Here is a 22424-nt window from a genome sequence, read left to right on the forward strand (position 1 = left end):
GACGCAGAACCGAACGCGACTGACGCAGAAATGAAATGGTCACATTGGTTCTGTTCCTTCTCACACTATCTGACCATCATCGCGGAGGGAGCTGACAAATTTGCCGCTCTCGCGAATCATGTCTCGCCCAGCGTGTACAGGCTCTTCTCGGGGTGCGACACTTACGAAGCAGCGATCGAGGTGCTGCAAGCACTCTACGTGAAGCCCAAGAACGAGGTATACATACGACATCTTCTCAACACACGCAAGCAAGCAGCCGGGGAGACAATCGATCAGTTCCTGCAAGCTCTGAATCAGCTGGGAAAAGACGGCAGCTTCCGGGCGGTAAGCGCCGAGGAACACCGAAAGGAAGCGACCCGGGAGGCATTCATCCAAGGACTCAGATCAGCCCACATACGGCAACGCTTACTAGAGAAAGCGCAACCCACTCTTGACAAGGTAGTCGATCAGGCTCGAGCGATGGATACGGCTCAGCAGCAATCCGAGTCATTTGGGACACCGATGCTGCTCATGAACGCTGCTACGATGGGAACCCAAGGAACCCCACTGGCACAGACACAGCCAGACATAGGGGATGGAGAAACACCCGAGGAGCCGGATACCCAGACCTCGTCAAACTCCTCAGCAACTGCTCCGGTTGGTAAATGCTTCTTTTGTGGGTACAAAAGGCACCCTCGTCAAAAATGTCCCGCCAGAGATGCCACATGCATGAATTGCGACAAGAAAGGGCATTATGCCAGGGTATGTAAATCTACTCTAAGGAGAAATAAACCCACTTCTGCGGCTCTCTACTCGCAAAATAAATTGACTGCAGCCTCCCCGGGGAATCTATCCAAGGCTATCATCAACGTACGAATTAACGGGCATATGGCTGAGGCACTGATTGATACTGGTAGCTCTGAAAGTTTTGTCAACAGCTCGCTAGTGAAGGGCAGGAAATGGGTAATCCACCCGACTGACAATACGGTATGCATGGCCGCCACCTCACTACAATCCCGCGTACGAGGGTACTGCAATGTTGAATTGGACGTAAAAGGGTACACGCATCGGGATGTAAAGGTGCTGGTGCTTCGTGATTTGTGCGCAGACGTAATTCTGGGTCATAATGTCCTCAAGCAGCACACGTGTCGAAATACCCTTTGGAGGAAGCAAGCCTCGTCTAATTTTAAATGCGTTGACCACCGCGGAGGTGACGTCCCCCCAGCTGTTCGCTAACTTGTCGCCGGTCTGCAAACCGATAGCGATCAAATCGCGGCGATATACCACTGCTGACATGAATTTCATCACTTCGGAAACCAAGCGATTACTGGAGGAGGGAATTATAGAACCGAGCGATTCGCCATGGCGCGCACAGGTGTTAGTAACCAGCAGTCAGAACCATAAGAAACGGATGGTTGTCGATTATTCCCAAACGGTCAATCGCTTCACCCAACTCGACGCCTACCCCCTGCCGCGCATAGATGAGATGGTCGAACGCGTGGCCAATTATAAGGTATTCAGTACCATCGACTTGCGAAGCGCCTATCATCAAATTCCCATCCGAGAGGAAGACAAACCTTACACTGCATTCCAGGCAGGGCGGCGCCTCTACCAGTTCAGAAGGATACCATTCGGTGTCACGAATGGAGTAGCTTGCTTCCAACGGGTTATGGACGACATCATCTCAGATGAAAACCTCGAAGACACTTTTGTTTACGTGGATAATGTCACAGTGTGCGGTAGGGATCAGAGGGAACATGATAGGAATCTGGACAGATTCTTGAGCATTGCTAGAAAATATAATCTGACTCTCAACTACGAGAAATGCGTATTCTCGGCAAGGTCAATTGACCTTCTCGGCTACACAATAGCCGACGGCACAATTAAGCCTGATCCTGAGCGATTGCGCCCGCTCCGTGAGCTTCCACCACCTCAGGACTTGCAAACAATGCGCCGGGTGATCGGGATGTTCGCTTACTATGCAAGATGGATTTCGCAATACTCCGAGAAAATACATCCCCTAGTGCATTGCAAAAACTTTCCACCAGATGCCGCTGTCGTAAGAGCTTTCCACAATCTCAAGGATGATATCAGTAAGTCCGTGGTTTTATCGATCGACAGCTCGGTGCCCTTCGTGGTGGAGACCGACGCTTCAAATCACGCCATAGCTGCTACACTTAATCAGTCTGGGCGGCCGGTCGCGTTCTTCTCGAGAACTTTCTCTAGAAGCGAGTAGAGACACTCAGCGATAGAGAAGGAAGCGTATGCCATCGTTGAAGCGCTGCGGAAATGGAGACATTATTTACTGGGAAACCACTTCACGCTCGTTACGGACCAACGATCCGTGGCATTCATGTTTGATGGGAAAAATAACGGGAAAATTAAGAATGAAAACATTATGAGATGGCGGATAGACCGAGCCTGCTTTAGTTACGACATTGTTTACCGGCCCGGGAAAGAAAACCCTGCTGCAGATACCTTCTCTCGGGTCTACAGTTCGGCAACAATCAGTCAGGCTTTGCAAGACCTCCATGTGTCTCTGTGCCACCCAGGGGTAACCAGGATGGCACATTTCGTACGCAGACAAAATCTTCCCTATTCTGTTGAAGATATTAAACAAATGAATGCTTCATGCCCTGTTTGTGCTGAACTAAAACCCAGATTCTATGGCGCGGCATCTGGCAGACTGATCAAGGCTACTTCCCCCTTCGAGAGACTAAACATCGACTTCAAAGGGCCCCTGCCGACCGAGACAGACAACAGATACATATTCACCGTTGTTGATGAATATTCAAGGTTCCCTTTCGCGTTTCCGTGCTCGGATATGACCTCGGGCACTGTCGTAAAATGTCTCTCTGACCTCTTCGCTATGTTTGGGAGACCTTTGTACATACATTCAGACAGAGGGCCGTGTTTCATGTCGGCCGGGCTAAAACAATTCCTATTAGAGCACGGCATAGCAACTAGTCGAACGACGGGTTACAACCCACAGGGAAACGGGCAGGTGGAACGGTATAATGGAGTTATTTGGAAAGCCGTAACTCTGGCGCTGAAATCGAGAGGACTGGGCCCCGAGCGATGGGAGGTTACTCTTCCCGACGCTCTGAATTCCATACGCTCTTTGCTCTGCACGTCCACAAATGCCACTCCTCACGAACGTATGTTTACTCACCAACGACGTTATGTTGACGGTCAAACGGTGCCCAACTGGCTGACCCATCCCGGTACAGTGTTCATGAAACGCCCGGTACGACAAAGCAAGTATGAACCGCTGGTGGAGGGGGTCGAACTCATTGACACTAATCCAGAGTATGCTCATGTCAGGCTCCCGGATGGCAGGGAGACCACTGTGTCGGTTCGCCATCTGGCTCCCTCAGGTACTCCTCCCGCCGGTACACCACCTTCTGGCACTCCTCCTTCTGACATTTCCCCCCCAGGAACTCCGACAGGCGACGGGGCTGCCGCGTTCCACCCGAGAGCGATCGAGGAGTCATCCCCGGCACAAGTCGAGGCTCACCAAGAGGATCGGGAGTCTCCCTCAAGTGAAACTGCCGTTTACTCCCGGAGAGGTCGACGAATAAGGCCCCCTCGACGACTCAATCTGTAAAGGGGATTATCGGCATTCTCGCTGCTCATGCTCCTATATGCCCATTATATCATATATCGATGCTCATTTCCATGCTTCTACAACTCAAAATAATCACTGCTTGGCATGTATGCTTCTGTAGATCTATTAGTCCGCGTTGCTTGAAATGTATACTCCTATAGTGCTAAAGCAATCATGGTGTGTAAGATGGGCCCCTAGTTACATTTTAAAGGTGGGGAGAATGTGGTGAATTAACGTGAATTGAGGGACATGACGCGGGATCACATGTTGTGCGTCTCGCGTATAAGGGGAGGTCTCTGCGGCACGAGTGATTGTCCCCGGGGCATTGCTATTGACATCGGCTGTCCACTTGATGCTCGTTAACTGAAGGTGCTCATTGACTGGTGAGAATGGAGATTATATCGAACTCCGTGCTTACGCGGATTGTCTGCAATGGTTAACTGCACATGTATACGTTACTGCTTATGTACTCCTAGCTGAACCTGTATTCCCCGGTGTGCCCACAGAAGCGGCTCTAATCAAATGGAATAAAGCCTAAACTCTGAAGGTTCATCTCTCGCTCTCATTTCAATAACGTTCTTAAAAACAGTAAGTTTACTGTTTGGAATGATTTTCAATTGTGTTTGACTACCAGGCAAGCAGACAGAGTAAAAAATATAATCTCACTCCATTCTGTGCATGTGAGATCGGGATGAATTCAGTCAAGGCTAATAAGTAAAATGACAGACGTCATTTTTTTCATGTTCTAATTGGTGTTCAGTCATGTTCCTCCAAACCTAGCCACAGGCTGGTTATCCTCCATCATTCCAAGTCTTTCCTGTAATAATCATAATTACTCGCCATCTATCATGCCTTTTTCCACAAATCAATGGAGTACTGGCCTCCCTTTATTGGCTGGCACTCCAGCATCACGTTTTTCCTTGATTTTGTGGAATCTAACACTCAGCATTGAAATCTTTCATCTGCAGCCTGATGGAGTGCTGCTCTCTCCTCTGGACAGGTGCTCCTGCCTCCCACCTTTCTCCGCTTCACGCTGTCGAAACCAGGGCATTTATGATCATCGGCATCTCCCGCAATGAAGCTGAGTCTTTGGGCCTCTCACTCAATCACCGCAGGTTGGTCGGTGGTCTTTCTGTCTTCTACCGTCTCCTCTCCAGCCTTGCCCCCCTGCTCTCTCTGCGATTTGTCCCCACCACATTTCCACAGGGCGCTCAAGGTCCACCAACAACCCCCTTCTGGTAAAACTACCAAAATCACGAATCACTGCTCACCTTCACTCTTTCATTCCTCTTTTTTCCCGCCTTTGGAATAAACTCCCTCACTTTATTCTTTCCCATTCTTCCCTCCAGGCTTTCAAAACAGCTGTTCACCACCACCTCTTACCATCCCTCATCCAAATCCTCGATCTTTTCTACCCCCTATAATCCACCCAAACCCACTTCCTTCAATTCCCCTGCTTTCCTTCCTGATGTCCCTGTAATGTCCATCTTCTTTTCCCCATGTTCCCCGTCCCATCCCTCTCCCTTCCACAGATCTCCTAATGTGTCTGTTCCCCACTGTTCTGTCCCTCCCACTCCCACCTCTCTTGTCTCATGTCCCCTTGCTGTGCGTTGTGTGTTCGCTCTCATACGAGCCTCGACAAGGTATACAAAAAAAAAAGAAAAAAAATTGCTTTACTCATCACAAAATCTATCAGCTAAATCAAAATCATGATCATCAAGGGGCTTACTAAGCACAGGAGCACTTACTTACCAATATGCTTTGCCAACACATCTGCAGTTTTATTTGATATACCAAACACACACACACATATATATATATATATATATATATATATATATATATATATATATATATATATATATATATATATATATATATATATATATATATATATATAATTGATGACCTGTCAAAATGGCACGTGTGAATCCACAGATGAAGTGTAAAAACTTCTCAAGGAGACTGATAATGATGATCATGATTATTACATCGATTTATGTTCACCGAACTACAAGCAGATTGTGTGTTACGTTATCTGGCATGGCAGAATATTGTGTTGAAAATACAATAGCGTAATCTTTTGAACAAGAATACTTGTAGTGGCAGAATCTAGTACACCCAGCACTCGTACGAATATACTCGTAGCCAGCAGTCAACATGTTAAAATCATTATTTTTATTAAAATTTAAGTATTTACAGTATATCCCTAAACACTGCACAGGGTATCATGTTCGATGAACTCTGTAGTTTTAAATGCTTATATTATATTGCAGATAATCGCTGGTGATCAAAAAGTAAGTGGTGCACCACTGTTTTCCACTGGCATAATATTGGTGGGTGTATTGCTAATTATTCTCCCTCACTTAATTTATGTAAAAGTCGTAAATGCCTTCCTGTATAACCCAGTCTTTGTGTACATGCTTGTGTTGGATTGGTTCACAAAATCATGGGCAAACAAACCTTCCAGAACTAAATACTACTCACTTCACACTTCAAATATCAGTCTGCAATAAAAAGTCTCAAAACCACATTCTGTGGACTCGTGGTCAGACATGCTCATAATTGCTGAATCAGTTTTGCTCATGCTAATGACACAAGCTTTCACAACTGTCAAGCAAGCCAACAGAAAATGGCGACCACTTACACTCGTGCTCGTCTAATGGGACTGGATATGCATGGAAGGATAACATTTTTTCTTACTTTTAACATTAAAACAAAAGTCTCTGATTACTAAAACAAACATGAGTTACCTTCGACAAAAATTAATGAGCACATCGTCATTCCTAAATGGCAATGGCAACATTAGATAGCTGGCATGAGCAGCCGTTCCAGGGATCCTACTGTACCGCGACTGCAGTATGCGGGCAATCTGAAAGGTGATATTGCACACAACAGTGACCAAAAAGGCAGGATAATCATACATGCTGATAATAAACTCAATCTGATATTAAGTGTTTGGAACTGAAATAACGTGTCTACATCTTACAGTACCATCAAAATATAACGTTCCTGAAAACATCCACCTCTGCGAGATGCCTCGTATTTACCTCTTGGCTACATGAGTTACACTCTTATTTCCATCTTAGCTTCTGATTTTTCTTCTTTAAGACTGACAAAAGGCCTGTCAAACTATTTCCTTGTTTTGGTTTTTCCATTTTTACCTCCACCACCGAAGGTGGAAGGAGGTTATGCTTTCACCCCTGTCTGTCTGTTTGTTTGTCTGTTTGTGTGCACGATATCTCAAAAAGTTGGGGATGGATTTGCATGAAATTTTGTGGACAGGTTGGGTGTTTGACAAAGACGAAATGATTAGAATTATCAGAAACGATAATTATTTAATTTCCAAGGTGATTCTTCACGATTGAGAGATCGGCCCAAAAACGATAAATAGCATGATATTTCAAAAATGTATGCTGTAGCATTAAGATATCCCTCCAATGGAATGAAGGGGCCGAGTCAGAATCATGAAAAACAGCCCCAGAACATTATTCCTCCACCAAACTTTGCAGTTGGCACTATGCATTTGGGCAGGTCGCATTCTCCTGGCATCCATCAAACTTAGATTCGTCCGTCGGACTGCCAGATGGTGAAGCGTGATTCATCACTCCAGAACACGCACTTCCGCTGCTCCAGAGTCCAATGGCGGTGAGGTTTACACCACTCCAGCCAATGCTTGGCATTGCGCATGGTGATCTTAGGCTTGTGTGCGGCTGCTCAGCATTGGAAACACATTTCATGAAGCTCTCGATGAACAGTGCTTGTGCTGACGTTGCTTCCAGAATCAGTTTGGAACTTGGTAATGAGTGTTGCAACCGACGACACACGATTTTTCCACGCTACATGCTTCAGCACTCGGCGGTCCCGTTCTGTGAGCTAGTGTGGCCTATCACTTCACGGCTTTCTGTTCTTGTAGTTTCTGCTCTTCTCGGCTGTTGTTGCTCCTAGACGTTTCCACTTCACAATAACCACTTACAATTGACCAGGGCAGCTCAAGCAGGGCAAAAATTTGACAAACTGACTTGTTGGAAATGTGGCATCCCATGACGGTGCCACGTTAAAAGTCACAGCTCTTCAGTACTATTGCCAATGTCCTATTCAGTACTATTCCATTGCCAATGTTTGTCTATGGAGATTGCTCGGATGTGTGCTTCATTTTATACACCTGTCAACAATGGGTGTGGCTGAAATAGCCGAATCCACTCATTACAAGGGGTATCCGCATACCTTTGGCCATGTAGTGTACATTTGAAGCTCTTTGGCTCAAGGTAAAAAACTCCACTCACAACATCCTGACTCTCAGGGGCTGATCCAGTCTGAGGTGGGATCTAATTTCTGGCAAGTGAAGGTTTCACATAAAGGAAAATATTAGGTCTGGATTAAAAAAAAAAAAAAACCTCACGAAAGCCATAGCATCCTGATATAGCTCATGAATCTGCACAGAAGAGCCTGTGAATGTGGAAGGCACAATAACCATGGAAACGAATTGTCGATGATCACTCAAATCTGACACATTTTGTTGGTAAGAGGAAATGGCATCAGAACACCCTTGCTATAGCTCAGCTTTTAAGTTGCTGGCTATATCACATGGAAGTTTGTTTCTTGAACTCTTTTGTACCTCATGTCAGCCAAATACTGTTGCAAGAGGAAACTGGCCATATGCATTAAGTTGAAGTCATCAGCAAGCCGCCAAGGCCGAGATGTGTATGGATATACAAATATGTATCTGGTGCATTGGCTTCGTTGTCCGTCGACACACCAAATTACCGTGCTTCCCAATTGTCTCGGGTCGCTCACCTGCATTTATTTTTTCATTTATTTATATTTTCATGTATGGATGCTTTCCAACAGTTCTGTGATTTTCTTGGTGTATCGGCTTCGATGTCCATTGGCACGTGAAATTTCAGCTTTATACATCGCCCGGAAGGTACCGATCTTTAATATCAGTCAGGTTGTGAGTCAATGGTGAGAGAAGAGATGTATAGAGTAGTGAGAAAGATATATATATATATATATATATATATATATATATATATATATATATATATATATATATATATATATATATATATATATATATATATATATACATATATATGTTCTAGTGGTGAGCTTCATTCCTTCAGAGATGATCTGTCTTTTATGACCGAAGCTCAAATAATGAAGGAAAATAAGGGCATGAGTAATTTAGTCACGTCGCTGAGGCAGCTCAGTGATATGAAGTATGTTAATGATGATTCCCTGCTGCTGATTTATATAAATGCCTGGTGTTGGCTTAATGGTTCGGGTGGTGGGTTTGCGATCCTCGGATTCCGAGTTCAAATCCCGCTCGGCTGTTGAATTAATAGCAGGTGGGGTTGACTCTGCCTGTCATCCTTCCAAGGTCGGCAAAATGAGTGCCAGCTTGCTGGTATACTGTGTCGGAGTGGCGACCCATCCAGGATTGTGCCCAATAGCCAAGGAGACTGCTTCGGTTGCATCAACGCTCTGCACAGAGTATGGTCCCAATGGATGGATCGATGGATTTATATAAAATCACATCCTTGGAGGGCAACTGTGATGTTGCTGATTTTGCACCGATACAAAGATGGTGATGTGATTGCTAATTGTTAAATTACAGTGATGATAAGGTGTTCTTGTTGTGGTTAGAAGGGAATTCTCTTATAACCAGGGAATTTCTCAAGTTTCTGTCCATCTTGAGGGAGATGTGAAGTAGTTGTGGAAAAATTGAGGATAATTGTGTGAAAGGTTGAAATTCCTCTGGATGATGTTCTTGACTTGAAGTTTGATGGGATGGGAGACTGTTGAACGGGATTCTTTCTTCGGTTTTTTTTTCTGTCCTCAGAAGATTGCGTCTTGGCATTGTGGGCCCGTTCCAGTGTGCCGGCCACGATGGAGGTGGGAAGGCTCGCTTCTTGAAAAGCTTGCGCATCTCATTTGATCTTCTCTTGAAGTGGAGCATCGTCTTGGAGAGGGGCTGTAGAGCAACCTGACTGGATCTGGCCTTGACACCCAAACTTTTTTCAAAGGTCTTCGCATGTAGAACAAGACAATATTGGGTGATGCGTTCTGTATTGACAAGAAAAAGACGACATAGCCTGAGGAATTGGGAGTATGGAATTGAATTTTTGATGTGGGTGGGGTGTGGGGATGTGTATAGAAGGTAGCTGGGTGAATCTGTAGATTTTTAATGAACAGTGGTGGCGCATCTGTTCTCTTCGACCGAAATATTAATGTTAAGGAAGATGACGGAGCTGCACTCAAGATCTCCCATGTGAAATCGAGGAAAGGGTGGAAGGAATTGACAAAGTCAGTAAATGTTCAATATCTTCTCCGCTATAGGATGTAGCACCGAAGCAGTAATCTACGCAACAACCAAAGAATTCTAGGGAGGGACCTTAAAACTGGTCAAAAATTTGTTTCTCAATGAAACTGATAAATATTTACATAGGTGGGACCCTTTTAGTACATTGTGTTAGCTATTAATCATATCGAGCAGGAAGCAACTGCTGCTTTACGATGCAACAGATTGAAGTGAGAAGTCTTAACTTAGTGGGAAATAAAACCTTGAACTTAAATGAAATGGTTGCATAATTACGTCACAAAATAAACATGCAATATACGTGTCAAAAGCAATATACAATACATCTGTATATGGTTAAATGTTGTATAAAAGCTTTAATACTATTTTCCCACACCTGCTGTTGCAATAAAAAATATGAAGTGGCATATAATTGGTAATGTTATCATTGAATCTGGTTTTTAAATCATCGCAGATGGTGGCAAAGTGGAAGTGCGACACATCAATTTGTTTTGTCCATTTACCATGACAGCAAAAAGGAGAGAAAAATCATTATCAGGACTAATGGGATTTCCATGATGGATTCCCATTTTCTTACTTGTGCACTTCACGGTGAGTGATTACCTCAAAGGTCGTGTCTCTCGGCCCCTTCGCTCAAGGCCGAACACCGAACTGAGATTGTGGCACAGCTCGGTCTCACGTGGATTTACAATGGAGTTCAAAGGTTAGGTTGAAGAATCATTTTAATATCCTCTACTTCATCTTTTCCACTGCTTCTTGCTGTGGACGTTGTCGACCTTCTTGTTAGCTATTTATTATGCTGACATCTATAACAAAACAACCACAACCAGCTGCCTGAGACATTAAAAAAAGACATTCATTCACTTTAATGCATGTTCAATTGCCCAGAAGCCAAAATTGTTTCACGAACGTGGTGCGGATTATATGGTTTGCCGAAGATTCATAAACGAAATGTGCCATTGAGACCAATTTTGTCTTTTATAGATGCTTCATTACACAGACTGTCTGACTATGTCGCACAGATCGTCAACAGTTTGGTGTGCAATACCGAACTGACTGATGAAATACTGCTGTTTGAAGAATGGTAAAAAAATAAAAACCCAAAATCTTCGATGAAATATTGGTGTTGTTACCTTCGCCACTGAAGGTGGAAAGAGATTATGTTTTCACCCCTGTCTGTCTGTTTCTTACTTGAAAAATGTTTTTTTCGCAAAGTATTTTGTTCTGTAGCATTTGTTTGTCTGTTTGTTTGTCACACGATTTTTGACCACAGTTTTCAAGCAATTGTTGTAAAATGTTTTTGTGTATGTAGGTGACTGGCAAAGGACAGCAACACTTAATTTTGGTGAAGATCTAAATCGGGATCCGAACACAAATTATATAAATGATTCTTCACCATTGAGCGATAGGGGCAAAAACGTCATCTCACAAAGTTATGGACGGATTCGGACAACACTTGGTGGACATGTTGGGTGTGTGAGAAGGATGAATCGATTCAATTTCGGTGAAGATCCGAATCCAGACACGAGAATTATCGAATTATGAAGTGATTCTTCACCATTGAGAGATAGGGCCAAAAACTATATATAGTACGATATCTCAAAAAGTTGCGGACTGATGTGGACGAAACTTGGTGGACAGGTTGTGTGTATGACAAGGACGAATTGATTCGATTTTGGTGAAGATCTGAAGCCACATCCAGATACGAGAATTGTTTAATTTTTAAAGCGATTCTTCAGGCCTAAGTCCCATTTGCTCTACGGCGAGGATACGGCGGCCGTACGCCCTCTGAATTGACAGAAACGTGCGGCGGCCGCAGAGTTTCTGCGGTGGCCTCAGGGTGGCCCTACACTGTTTGGCTATCTTTTACAGGCCGTAGGGGTCGCCGTGGAATTATAACACGGAGTTCTAACTTTTTTCATTTCTACGTTCGCCGTAGCAATTCGACAAGCCAAAAAAAAAAAACTGGTTAAAAAAAAAAACATTAACCCACTCGTTACCATCCGTCTGGCCACACATTCGCCTTAGGGCCCCCCTGCGGTCACCTTGCGGGCACCTTGAGGCTACCTTGCGTCTGTCTTGAAAATTCTATGGCCGCCGCAGGGCCCCCTTAAGGTCAACGTGCGACAACAAATCAAAGACCGTACGGCAACCCCACGTTGTCGGTCTCCACAATTTCTAAATATGCCGTGCGGCTCCCTGAAAAATAAAAACATATGTGACTGCTACATTGTCTGACCGTGGAAATACTGCGGCCGCCGTACAATTGCGAGTGGCCGTAGATTTTGGAGACCCCACGGCCGCCGTGGCAAATGTGATTAGGCCTCACTATTGAGAGACGGGGCCAAAAACAATATATAGCACGATATTTCAAAAAATATATTGGGCCCGATATGTTCTGCTGGATCAGGCATTGCATGGCGGAGGTATGTGCTCTACCAATTGCCCTTCTAGTTTGACATGTTTTCACTGATCACAAATGTCCCAGTTGATTTGGCTTTTAAAATCACGAGTAAATTGGCTAAGAGTTTTATGGTTGAAAAAGGGCTTGTCCAAACAGCCAGTCAACACCAAATGAGATCTTCAGTCTGTTTGAGATATGTCTGAATAGCACAGACTTTGTGCATAACGGAACACACTATCGACAAATTTTTGATGCAGCTGTGGGCGCTTCTGAGTCTGTCGTGGTACCATATTCTATTTTTGAAGGAATTAGAATGCATGGTTGTTGGGATCGGTGGACGATTGGCTGCCACAATAGTACAACATATATGTCGATGAAGCATTCACCATTGTGCATCAGAACTACAGACGATGACCATCTTCAGTATCTGCAACAGATCTTTTCAAGCATGAAATTCACCCCCAAAAAAAGAAATTAGGAAGAGGATAGATTGGCATTTTGGATGTGCAGTTTTGCTGGGAGCAAGATGGCTCTTTAGGGACATTTACATCCAGGAAAGTGACCAATATGAATAAAATTTGAGGCTTTAATTTGTATAATTCCAGTTTCCATAAATGTTGTAATGCTCACAACCTTTCATCCCACATATGGACAGTGTCGTCATCCAGGAATGCTGCAACCCCCCCCCCCTCCCACGAAATATACAATTAGTGCACAACATTTTGCAAGGCAATTGATATGATACAGTCTTGCTCGTTCGCTATATAAATACAGAAGGTGGCAGAACGCAATTATCTATTTAAACTGGCTATCCCACCACTGGCACCACACAAATTTAAATAGATAATCCCCTTGCAATCATAGTGCCAAATCAAAACCCAGGGCATTGTTTCTGCAAGTAAAAAGCACTCTTTGATCACTCAGACAGACGACATATAACAACACAGCCTTCACTGTCAAAAGGGCCAGAGCATGGCACACAGGCAAAGCCCTGCAGAGAGACATCACTTCCTTAACAACACAACACAAGTACATCAATACTGGCAGGGAGTTGAATAGGATTCTAATAGGAACCTGAACTTTGAATCTTTTTTTGCTCAGAACTTGCATCATGTTGAATAGCCCAGTTAACTTATCGGCAGCTTATATTGTGTTACATTTGTTGCACACTATAACATTTCATTCCTTGGAAGCATTACTTACACACTTGATACAGACTGTCACATACTTATCCTTCCTGTTTGTAAATCAAGCATCTCTTTCTTTTCAGTGTTCAGTTATCTTACTGAACAATGCCATTCAATTCCCTTGCTGATCACACCGTGTTATGAAGCTTTAATGCTCTCCCTGAATGTCATGTGTGGTGTCAACATTTCATCTCATAGGTCTGCCAAAAATAAACGCCTGTTGTTCAATTCCCTGAAGTGGTGCGACTTACAAAGAAGAAGATGTGCATTCCAGACTCAATGGCGTAATGGTTGGAGCCTCCACTCTGAGTCTGGGACATCAGCAGTTTGAATAGTGCAATGGCTGGGTCGAATCAATGACTTTTAAAGAATGATACATGCTGCTTCTCTGCTGGATGCTCAGCTTTTTAAAAAGGATGGAGCACTGACAACCAACTATTGGTTAGCAAATATTTTGCTGGCTTTGACAGGCCTAATGCATTGAAATCCTCATGCATTGAAATTCCTTGGAAGAGAACTCGTTATTATTCAACCCACCTATGCCCCTGGTATTGATCAACATAGCTGGTGATGTTCCTACCGATCGTTTGTTGTAGTAGGTTCGAAAATTTTCATTGATGGTAAACTTTTCCGTTGGCTGACTGTAATGCGCATGATATGCAGTTTCTTCTTGCCACTTGTGGCCACACTAGAGCATTGTTGTGCATGTGTTCAGCAGGATAACAAGTTTGTTTTTTCCTTTTACACATTGCTCACCATTTCGATGAAACCAAATTTGCGAAAATGAATAGCTGGGCAGCATGTGACATGCATATTGGTTGGAATGTCCAGGTTGTGTTGACATGTATTGTTAACTACAGTGACATTATTTTACCCCAAGAAGTTCCTCCACCAAATGAAAGCATTGTGAACTAGAAGGGCACTCAGTAGAGCGTATACCTCCGCCCCATAATGCCTGATCCACGAGAACATATCGGGCACAATACATTTTTGAAATGTCATGCTATATATCGTTTTTGGCCCTATCTCTCAATAGTGAAGAATCACTTGGAAATTAAATAATCCTCGTATCCGGATCTGGATTCAGATGTTCAACAAAACCGAATCAATTTATCGTGGTCACACACCCAATGTGTCCACCAAGTTTAGTCTGAATCCGTCCACAACTTTTTGAGCTATCCTGCACACAGACAGACAAACAAACAAACAAACAGACAGAAAGGGGTGAAAACATCACCTCCTTCACCTTCGGTGGTGGAGGTAATTATCACATTGATTCCCGAGTCTCAAATCTTAAAGTTTTCACAATATTTGGAACTCAAGGATATCTGCAAACAAGCCTCTCTCAGCTGACAACCTGTGTGTAGTTTGCCATGGATGGCATAAGAGTTGTGTATTGTAGACTTCTCCTTCCCAATTCCATATCCAGGTGATGCATGACGTCAATGTCAGGCGCTGAATGAAGTGAGTACTCAGTTTTTACTCCGTTTGTGACTTGCACAATCGAAGATTTTTCGAGTGTATTGTTTAGTCGATTTTGTTATTCTGTCTGTCTGTCTGTCTGTCTGTCTGTCTGTTTGTTTGTCGACAACAGGTCACAATTTTCAACCGATCTTCACGAAGCTTCACCACGTGGAAGAGTTTGTCATAGGAAACAAGCTCATTGTTTTTGAGGTCAAAAGGTCAAAATGTCAACATAGGCCAAAGGTCAACAACTTCAGTGAGATTTCTAAAATCCACAAATTTCAACCGATTGACTTGAAATTTGAAGAGGATTTATATTTCAGGTCACTGAATTCAATTTGCCAATTTTTTTTAGGTCAACATAGGTAAAGGTCAACAACTCAGTTGAGATTTCTAAATTCCTCAATTTTCATCCGATTGACTTGAAATTTGAAAAGGATTTATATTTTAGGTCACTGAATTCAACCAACCAATTATTTTTAAGGTTAACATAGACCAAAAGGTCAACATAGGCCAAAGGTCAACAACTTAGGTGTGATTTCTAAAATCCCTATTTTTCGTCCGATTAAATTGAAATTTGAAGAGGATTTTTTTCAGGTCACTGAATTTAACCAGCCAATTATTTTTGAGGTCAACATGGACCAAAAAAATGGTCAAGATCGTCCCAAGGTGAAAAACCAACAAGGTATTTCTGAAATCCTCAATTTTCATCTCATCGATTTGAAATTTTAAGAGGATTTGCACATCAGGTAATTCAACCACCAATTATTTTTGAGGTCAACATAGGCTGAAAGGACAACATAGGCCGACTTAATAAAATTGTCAAATTTCATCCGAATGACTTGAAATTTGAAGAAGAGTTGCATATTTGGTCACTGAATTGAACCAGCCAATTATTTTTGTGATCAACAGAGACCAAAAGGTCAACATAGTCCAAAGTTCAACAATTAAGGTGGTATGTCCAAAATCCTCAATTTTTATCCGATTGACTTGAAATTTGAAGAGGATATCTATTTCAGGTCACTGAATTGAACCACCAATTACTTAGTAGGTCTACATCGACCAAAAGGTCAACATAGACCAAATTCTAAAATTGTCAATTTTCATCCGATTCACTTGAAATTTGAGGAGGAGTTGCATATTTGGTCATTGAATTCAACCACCAATTACTTTTGTGGTCAAATTTGTTTAAGAATTTTGTAAGTGTCATGCTCTGCATGACGTTGTCTTCTTGTTTGTTTGTTTCTTTGGGCGATATTTCAGCCATCCTTTGAGCGAGGAAGCTGAAATTTGGGGACAATAATGAAGATGTGTTCTGGCAAAAACAGCATTTAAATCTTTTGATTAATCAATGAATTATTTTGGATTTATTAATTACTTATTTATTTTCTTTCTCATCTGGGCAATATCTCCGGCAAATTTTGGCGAGGAAGCTGATATTTGGACACCACAGTGAACAAGTGATTTGGCTATAAAGGTTATTTTTTTATTTATTCATGAGTTAATTAATTGATTAATTATTTTCTTTCTGTTTGGCCATGGGATAGCTCAGCCAACCTTTGAGCGAGGAAGCTGAAATTTGGGGACAAAAGTGAAGATGTGCTTTGACAAAAAACAGTATTTTTTTATTTTTGGTTCATCAATTAATTGATTAATTACTTAATTCTTTTCGATTTATTAATGACTTATATATGTTGTTTCTCATCTGGGCAATATCTCAGGCACCTTTTGAACTCAAAAAATGGATATTTGGACACGACAGTGAAGAAGTGATTTGGATATAGAGGGTATTTTTGATTTACTGATTAATCGATTAATTATTCATTTTTCGATGAATTACTTAATTTTCAAAAAGTTACACAGTCGGATGAAACAGTGGTGGTTTTTGGATGCCATTAGCCAATTGAAATTAATTATTTTACGATTATTATTTATTTATTTTTATTATGCAATTAATCAACCAATTATTGTACACTGCTCCCTCCCAATTCCGTCTCCATGTGCTGCACAGTAGCATCGCAGGGCGCCGAAGGTGCCGCAGCAATGTCGCGCACTGAAGGATTCGTTATTTATTTATTTGGCATGGAGGCGGTTTATTTTGATTGTTCCTCGACTTATTTTACTCTAAATGAGGTGTGAACATTTTCCGTATGCAGAAGCTGCTTCGTGACAGTACTCTTCTGCTCAGTCATTCAATTTGTTTGATTGCTTCAACTCTCCAGTGAAACAGAAAAAAACATGATACACATGCAAAAAAATGTAAAGGACTACTTCGAGTCACAGGGTTTAAAAGGAAAACAAACCCAAATGACCCTGACTATGAATCATAGGGTTTGAAAGCTTGCCTGCTTTGCATCATAGTCCATCAAATGCTGGTTTTACTATTTACAATTAAAAACAAATGACAGCAAAATGAAAGAAAATGTTTGCTTTTTTATGAGAGGGATGCTTTCTCATTTTTATGAGAAAGAATAGTTTGTCTCCTTTAGGATGATATCCTTCTTTCCACCCTGTGCTTTTCTCATTATATATTCAAATAAAAACTTTCGATGTGGTAAAGTTGACTGCCCCATCTACCGACAATCATGAGTGATCGTTAAAGACATAAGGATACCTCAAGTTAAGAGTCGGCCATTGTGTGCTAATACCCAAGGAAAATTATAAATTACTATCCAAAATTATGAGGACATTGTTCAGTGGCAGAACCAATCCTCAATATTGATACAACGAGCTGACTGAACCTGTAATTGAATGTGATTCAGTAGATGGATGGTAAAGCTAAACAAATGATGGAAGGCTCACACAGTGACAATAAGCTGGTAATAATTATTTGGTAGTGGCACAGAAAAACATTATCCAGGGATAGAAAAAAAAACACATCACAAGCAAAGTACTTCAGTATGAAGGATGACAGGATGGAAATGGGCTGACATCTTAAAGGAATGGGAGAGAATCTCGTTCTTTTGGTGTTATTTGTTATTTGTTCTTTTGGTGTAAACCCACCTGGTGTTATTTCAACGGGAAAAACAAACAGGAGCTCGAACTGAAGACCCTAACATCTATAAGCCAGCCACCTTAACTGTTAAGCCAACACCAGGCTTAGCATTGTCAAATTAATTACGGTTATAATCTACTGCATAAGTGGCATAGCACATCAGCAATGATGTGACCAACAAACCAAATTCGCAATTTAAATCGAGTCGAATTAAGCAACCACCGGATAGATTGTCAGTTATTGTGTTTTACAAAAAGTAATTTATTTTTTGGTTTAGTTCAAACTCCTGGGTGTCGGGCATTGGACAGAGGATTAAAAGAGAACATGACATTCTTAAATTTATTCAATTATGAATACGTTGACCAGGCCCTGATAGTCAGTGTTCTGTATTCACGAAAGCAAGTAAATTCATTGTTCATTCACAAGCTGCGGCAGAAAAGTATATTATTGAGCTGCCAAATTCCATGAAAAGGATTGATTGAACGAGTGTAGGAATTGTGGGCAAAAGTCAATCAGAGTAGCGACTTAATAGGTGAGTGGCACTGCAATTGCCAATAGGGGAAATCCTGTGTACATTGTGTGCCTGGCAATGTGTTCTGTCTGCTTTTAACATGTAATGAAAAGAGTCTTGATCTGGAAGAGTTGTTTTCAATACCTTAAGGACTGGCCTTCTCTTCATGCTTATTTAAGTCCATAAGTGAAAGTGCATCAGCTTACAAGAAAATATATTTAACTTTGATCAAGTGAACGTCAGCGAACCTCCAAATAAGAAGGTTATGCAAATTAATCATTAGTGATATACACTAAGATGCTGGTTGGGTCGTTCACTGGATTGCAAACTGGCTTAGTGAAAGGAAGCAAAGAGTGGCTGTGAGTGGGAGGATGTCTTGCTGGGTAAGTAGTGGGGTACACCAGGGATCAGGACTCGGACCATTACTATTCATTGTTTACATCAATGATTTGGATAGTGGGGGTGAAGAGTAAGCTTTCCTAATTTGCAGATGACACAAAGCTTGGATGTAAGGTAGATAGCAGAGGAGGTGGTGATAAGATTCAGGAAAGTATTGACACTTGCATAGATTGGGCAAAAGATTGGCAGATGCAATTTAACATAACGAAATGTAAGGTGTTGGTGATGGGTAAGAACAACGAAAATAGAGATTACATGATGCAAGGGGAAATTTTGGAGTAGGGCATAGGAAAATTATCTGGGTGGTGGTAATCGATTTGGGGGGGGGGGGGTAAGCGGACAGAACAATGCCATACAGCTTTAGATTAAGCAAACAAGGTATTGTCATATTCATAATAATAATAATAATAATAATAATAAACCAATGTCACCCGCAGGGTGACCTGTATCTTGCCAAAAGGTGGCCACGTGTGACTTCTTTAAGTTCACACTAAGGTGAACAGAGCTGCTATCCACCAGGAGCGACTCCTTGAGGAATATCTGCCTACGAGAGATTCCGATGAGAATCGTTCTACAGAGTAACCATGAAAAATATGCGTTTGCCTCATAACGTCACCAAATGACGTCATAATGTCTCAAGCTTGACATATCTAGAAAGCACTCATCGAGGTGTTCAATTTGAGGTACTACACGATATGGTTCCTAAAAGTTGAAAATTTGACCTTGGGGTCAAATATGTTTGACCTCAGGCGCTAACCATGAAGGTCAAGGCCAATCGCCACCAAAAATTAATCAGCTGAGCGCCAGACCATGAACTATATTCCCATGAAGTTTGAAGACGATCCGATTAAAATTACTCAAAAAATAAGGGTTTCGTCGACTCCCCTGATTTGCGACAAAGTGACCTTGACCTTTGACCTTGACCTTCAAAATTTTGTGCGCTGAAAGGGACCTCTATAGGCCTCTGATATGCGAAGTTACAAAATTTCCAATGATAACTGTGCTCTGCAGAATTTTATATACGTGATTACAGACAAACAAACAAACAAAAACAAAAAAAAACATACAAGCTGACTAACATATCTTACAAAAACTTCGTTTTGGCAAGATAATAATAACATTGCTTTCACACCATAAAGGCACATACAGCTGCCAAGGCAGTTTCATTGGCAAGGAGTGCAGTCCTGGACAGGTCACCACTCCAACACAGGTTACCCCAAATGGTTATTATCCCAGTAAGCTGGAACTCATTTCACCGACCTCAGAAGGATGACAGGCTGAGTCAACCACACCTGGTGTTAATTCAACACTCGACAGGGCTTGAACTCAGGACCCAAGAATCCCAAGCCAGCCACCTTAACCACTAAGTAAACACCAGGCTAATGTCTTAGTCATAGGAGGATAAATTGTAAATCAAAGGAGTTAGTTTTGACTCTGTATAGGAATTTAGTGAGGCCTAATCAAGAATATTGTGTGCAGTTTTGGTCATCACATCTCAAGAAGAACATAGCTACAATGGAGAGGGTTCGGCGGAAGGCCACTAGATTGACTTTGGGCCGAGCTCGACTCAGCTCTGAGGAGCAGTCGAAGGAAACAGAACTTTCACTCAGAGTCTCCCTGGAAAGGTAGTGGCTGCAGAAACGGTGGATAGGTATAAATTGAAATTATAACTGATAGAAGGATTGGAGATAGAGAGGTGCAGGGATATTGGCAGGACTTGTAGGTAGCTTGAGTATGGATGGGTGATTGTGTACATCTGTGCTGAGTGTGATTTGTGTAAGAGGGTCTTCTTAAGGGATGGTTTGTGGTCGGTGGTATATATTCTTCACCCTAAAACCACCTTCCTCAAACCCCTCCCCTCCTCCCCCAAAATAAATCAAATAAAACAAACAATTTTTTCCCCAATTTTTTTTTAAGCACCTTTGTTATATATCTGAGCGTGCTACACTTTTCTCATCCCCACTTCTACCCTCATGCCCCCAATTAAATTACATCGTTTTGATGGATTTATTTAATCTGGTGTTGGAGTGGCGCAGGCATAATGGACCGAATGGCCTTCTCACCCGTCAAGTTTCCTTCCTATTCCTTGTTACTGTGACATCGGCTAAAAATTGGCTTTGCCATGGCATGCTAACACATGATCATGCTTTGGTGGAAGCCAAAGTTTAAGATCTTGGTCTACATGGAAATTTAAGTTCAGTATTGCTCAAAGCTTGAAATTATAGTGTAAATTGATTTTATTTTTGTGAAAACATTTATTCTCTCGATTGTTTCATTATTTTTTTTGCTTTAAATATCCATAATGGAGTCCATCTTTCTTCGCTATCACAATGTACGAATCGATGTACCAAATTTGATCTTCGGTGCATCACTGATAGATGTCCAACCCTCAGCTTGCTGCACGGTGTATACTGGCCATTTTCTTTCAGCACCATTGTATGATTCAATTCTGCTGACTAGCTTATGCATCCATATCTATTTTATATTTTTGTATAGACCCCAGGATAAAATTCAAAATGATCAATGAAGTCGAAGATCATGTTCAAATCGTCAGAGTTGACGACTCTTAAAGTGGGCATACACTGTTCAACTTTTACTTAATTTGTATGAAACTTATTTTTTGTCGTTAGGAAAAAAATTGGCAAGTGTACGTCATTCCATAACAGACATTTTGCCATGATTTTGTGTGTCACGGTAAAATCAGACACTTGCTCTATCTCTCTGCCTTTGGCTAATGGTGTTTACGGGGCTTGTTCGTTATAGCCACCTGGTCAAGGTACAGGAGGTTGTGTAACTCAGTGGCACGAGAGTTCAGGAGGTGCAGACGTCTAAATTGTGCCAAAGAATGCAGACTCTCGTACAAATACATTTTGTATCGAGCAAAAGTTGCACACAACCCCAAGAGGCCTGCTCGATTCAATATATACGCACGCCCACCTTAACAAATAACCGGGGCAGCAAAAAACGTAAATCATTATAACAAAACAAATTGAACAAACCATGCCTTGTCATCCTCGCCATCTTTTTTTTTTCCTTTCGTGTAATACGTGCATGCTTACACACTGTATTTATTCATCTTCATCAACGTCAATGCCTTGAACCACCACCATGTTTCTCCATTGGTTTTGTGTGTGTGTGTGTACGCCATTGCTCTTATTTGGTCAGGGTGAGTGAGTTGGCTCTCTCCGCCAAAATCCATTGTATAAAAGCCAGGTCTGGTGAGTTAATGTGGCTCTCCCTGCACCCCATCTCTCAAGTACCAGCTGGTAGGAATGCGTTGTCTTTCAGTTTCCACCTGAAAGGTGTATACCCGAGGAAAACGCATCATCTCTGATGTGTATAATATTCAGCAATGGTTTGGTGTCCACTCCGTCTGGAATGGATCATTTTGAGATTTTATTCTTCCACTTAATGCCAAGCATGATCCAGCAAAACGACGTTACAAAGGAATTGATCTTCCGAGCCTGGTTCGATGGAATCGCCTGGATCTCAAATCGATACAGAAAAAACTGGCAAGAAGATATTCAGACAGCTGGCAGTGCCCTGCTCGAAGAGA

The 22424-nt window shown here is 42.1% G+C and overlaps 1 protein-coding gene across 1 annotated transcript in view; it reads left to right on the forward strand.

The window, feature by feature from the left end:
• The window catches only part of LOC147008466 (uncharacterized), a 4694-nt gene extending 562 nt beyond the window's left edge, over positions 1-4132 (forward strand). Inside the window, exon 2 of the mRNA XM_085863832.1 lies at positions 1-4132. This exon is cut by the window's left edge and continues 133 nt beyond it. Within this exon, the coding sequence (XP_085719958.1) occupies positions 1-1215 (1215 nt within the window). The 3' untranslated portion in view covers positions 1216-4132.
• The last annotated feature ends 18292 nt before the right edge of the window (positions 4133-22424 follow it).

This window comes from Eptatretus burgeri, chromosome 18, assembly GCF_056783735.1.
Source record: "Eptatretus burgeri isolate ZD-2024b chromosome 18, Ebu_testis_v1, whole genome shotgun sequence".
NCBI classification, from domain to species: domain Eukaryota; kingdom Metazoa; phylum Chordata; class Myxini; order Myxiniformes; family Myxinidae; genus Eptatretus; species Eptatretus burgeri.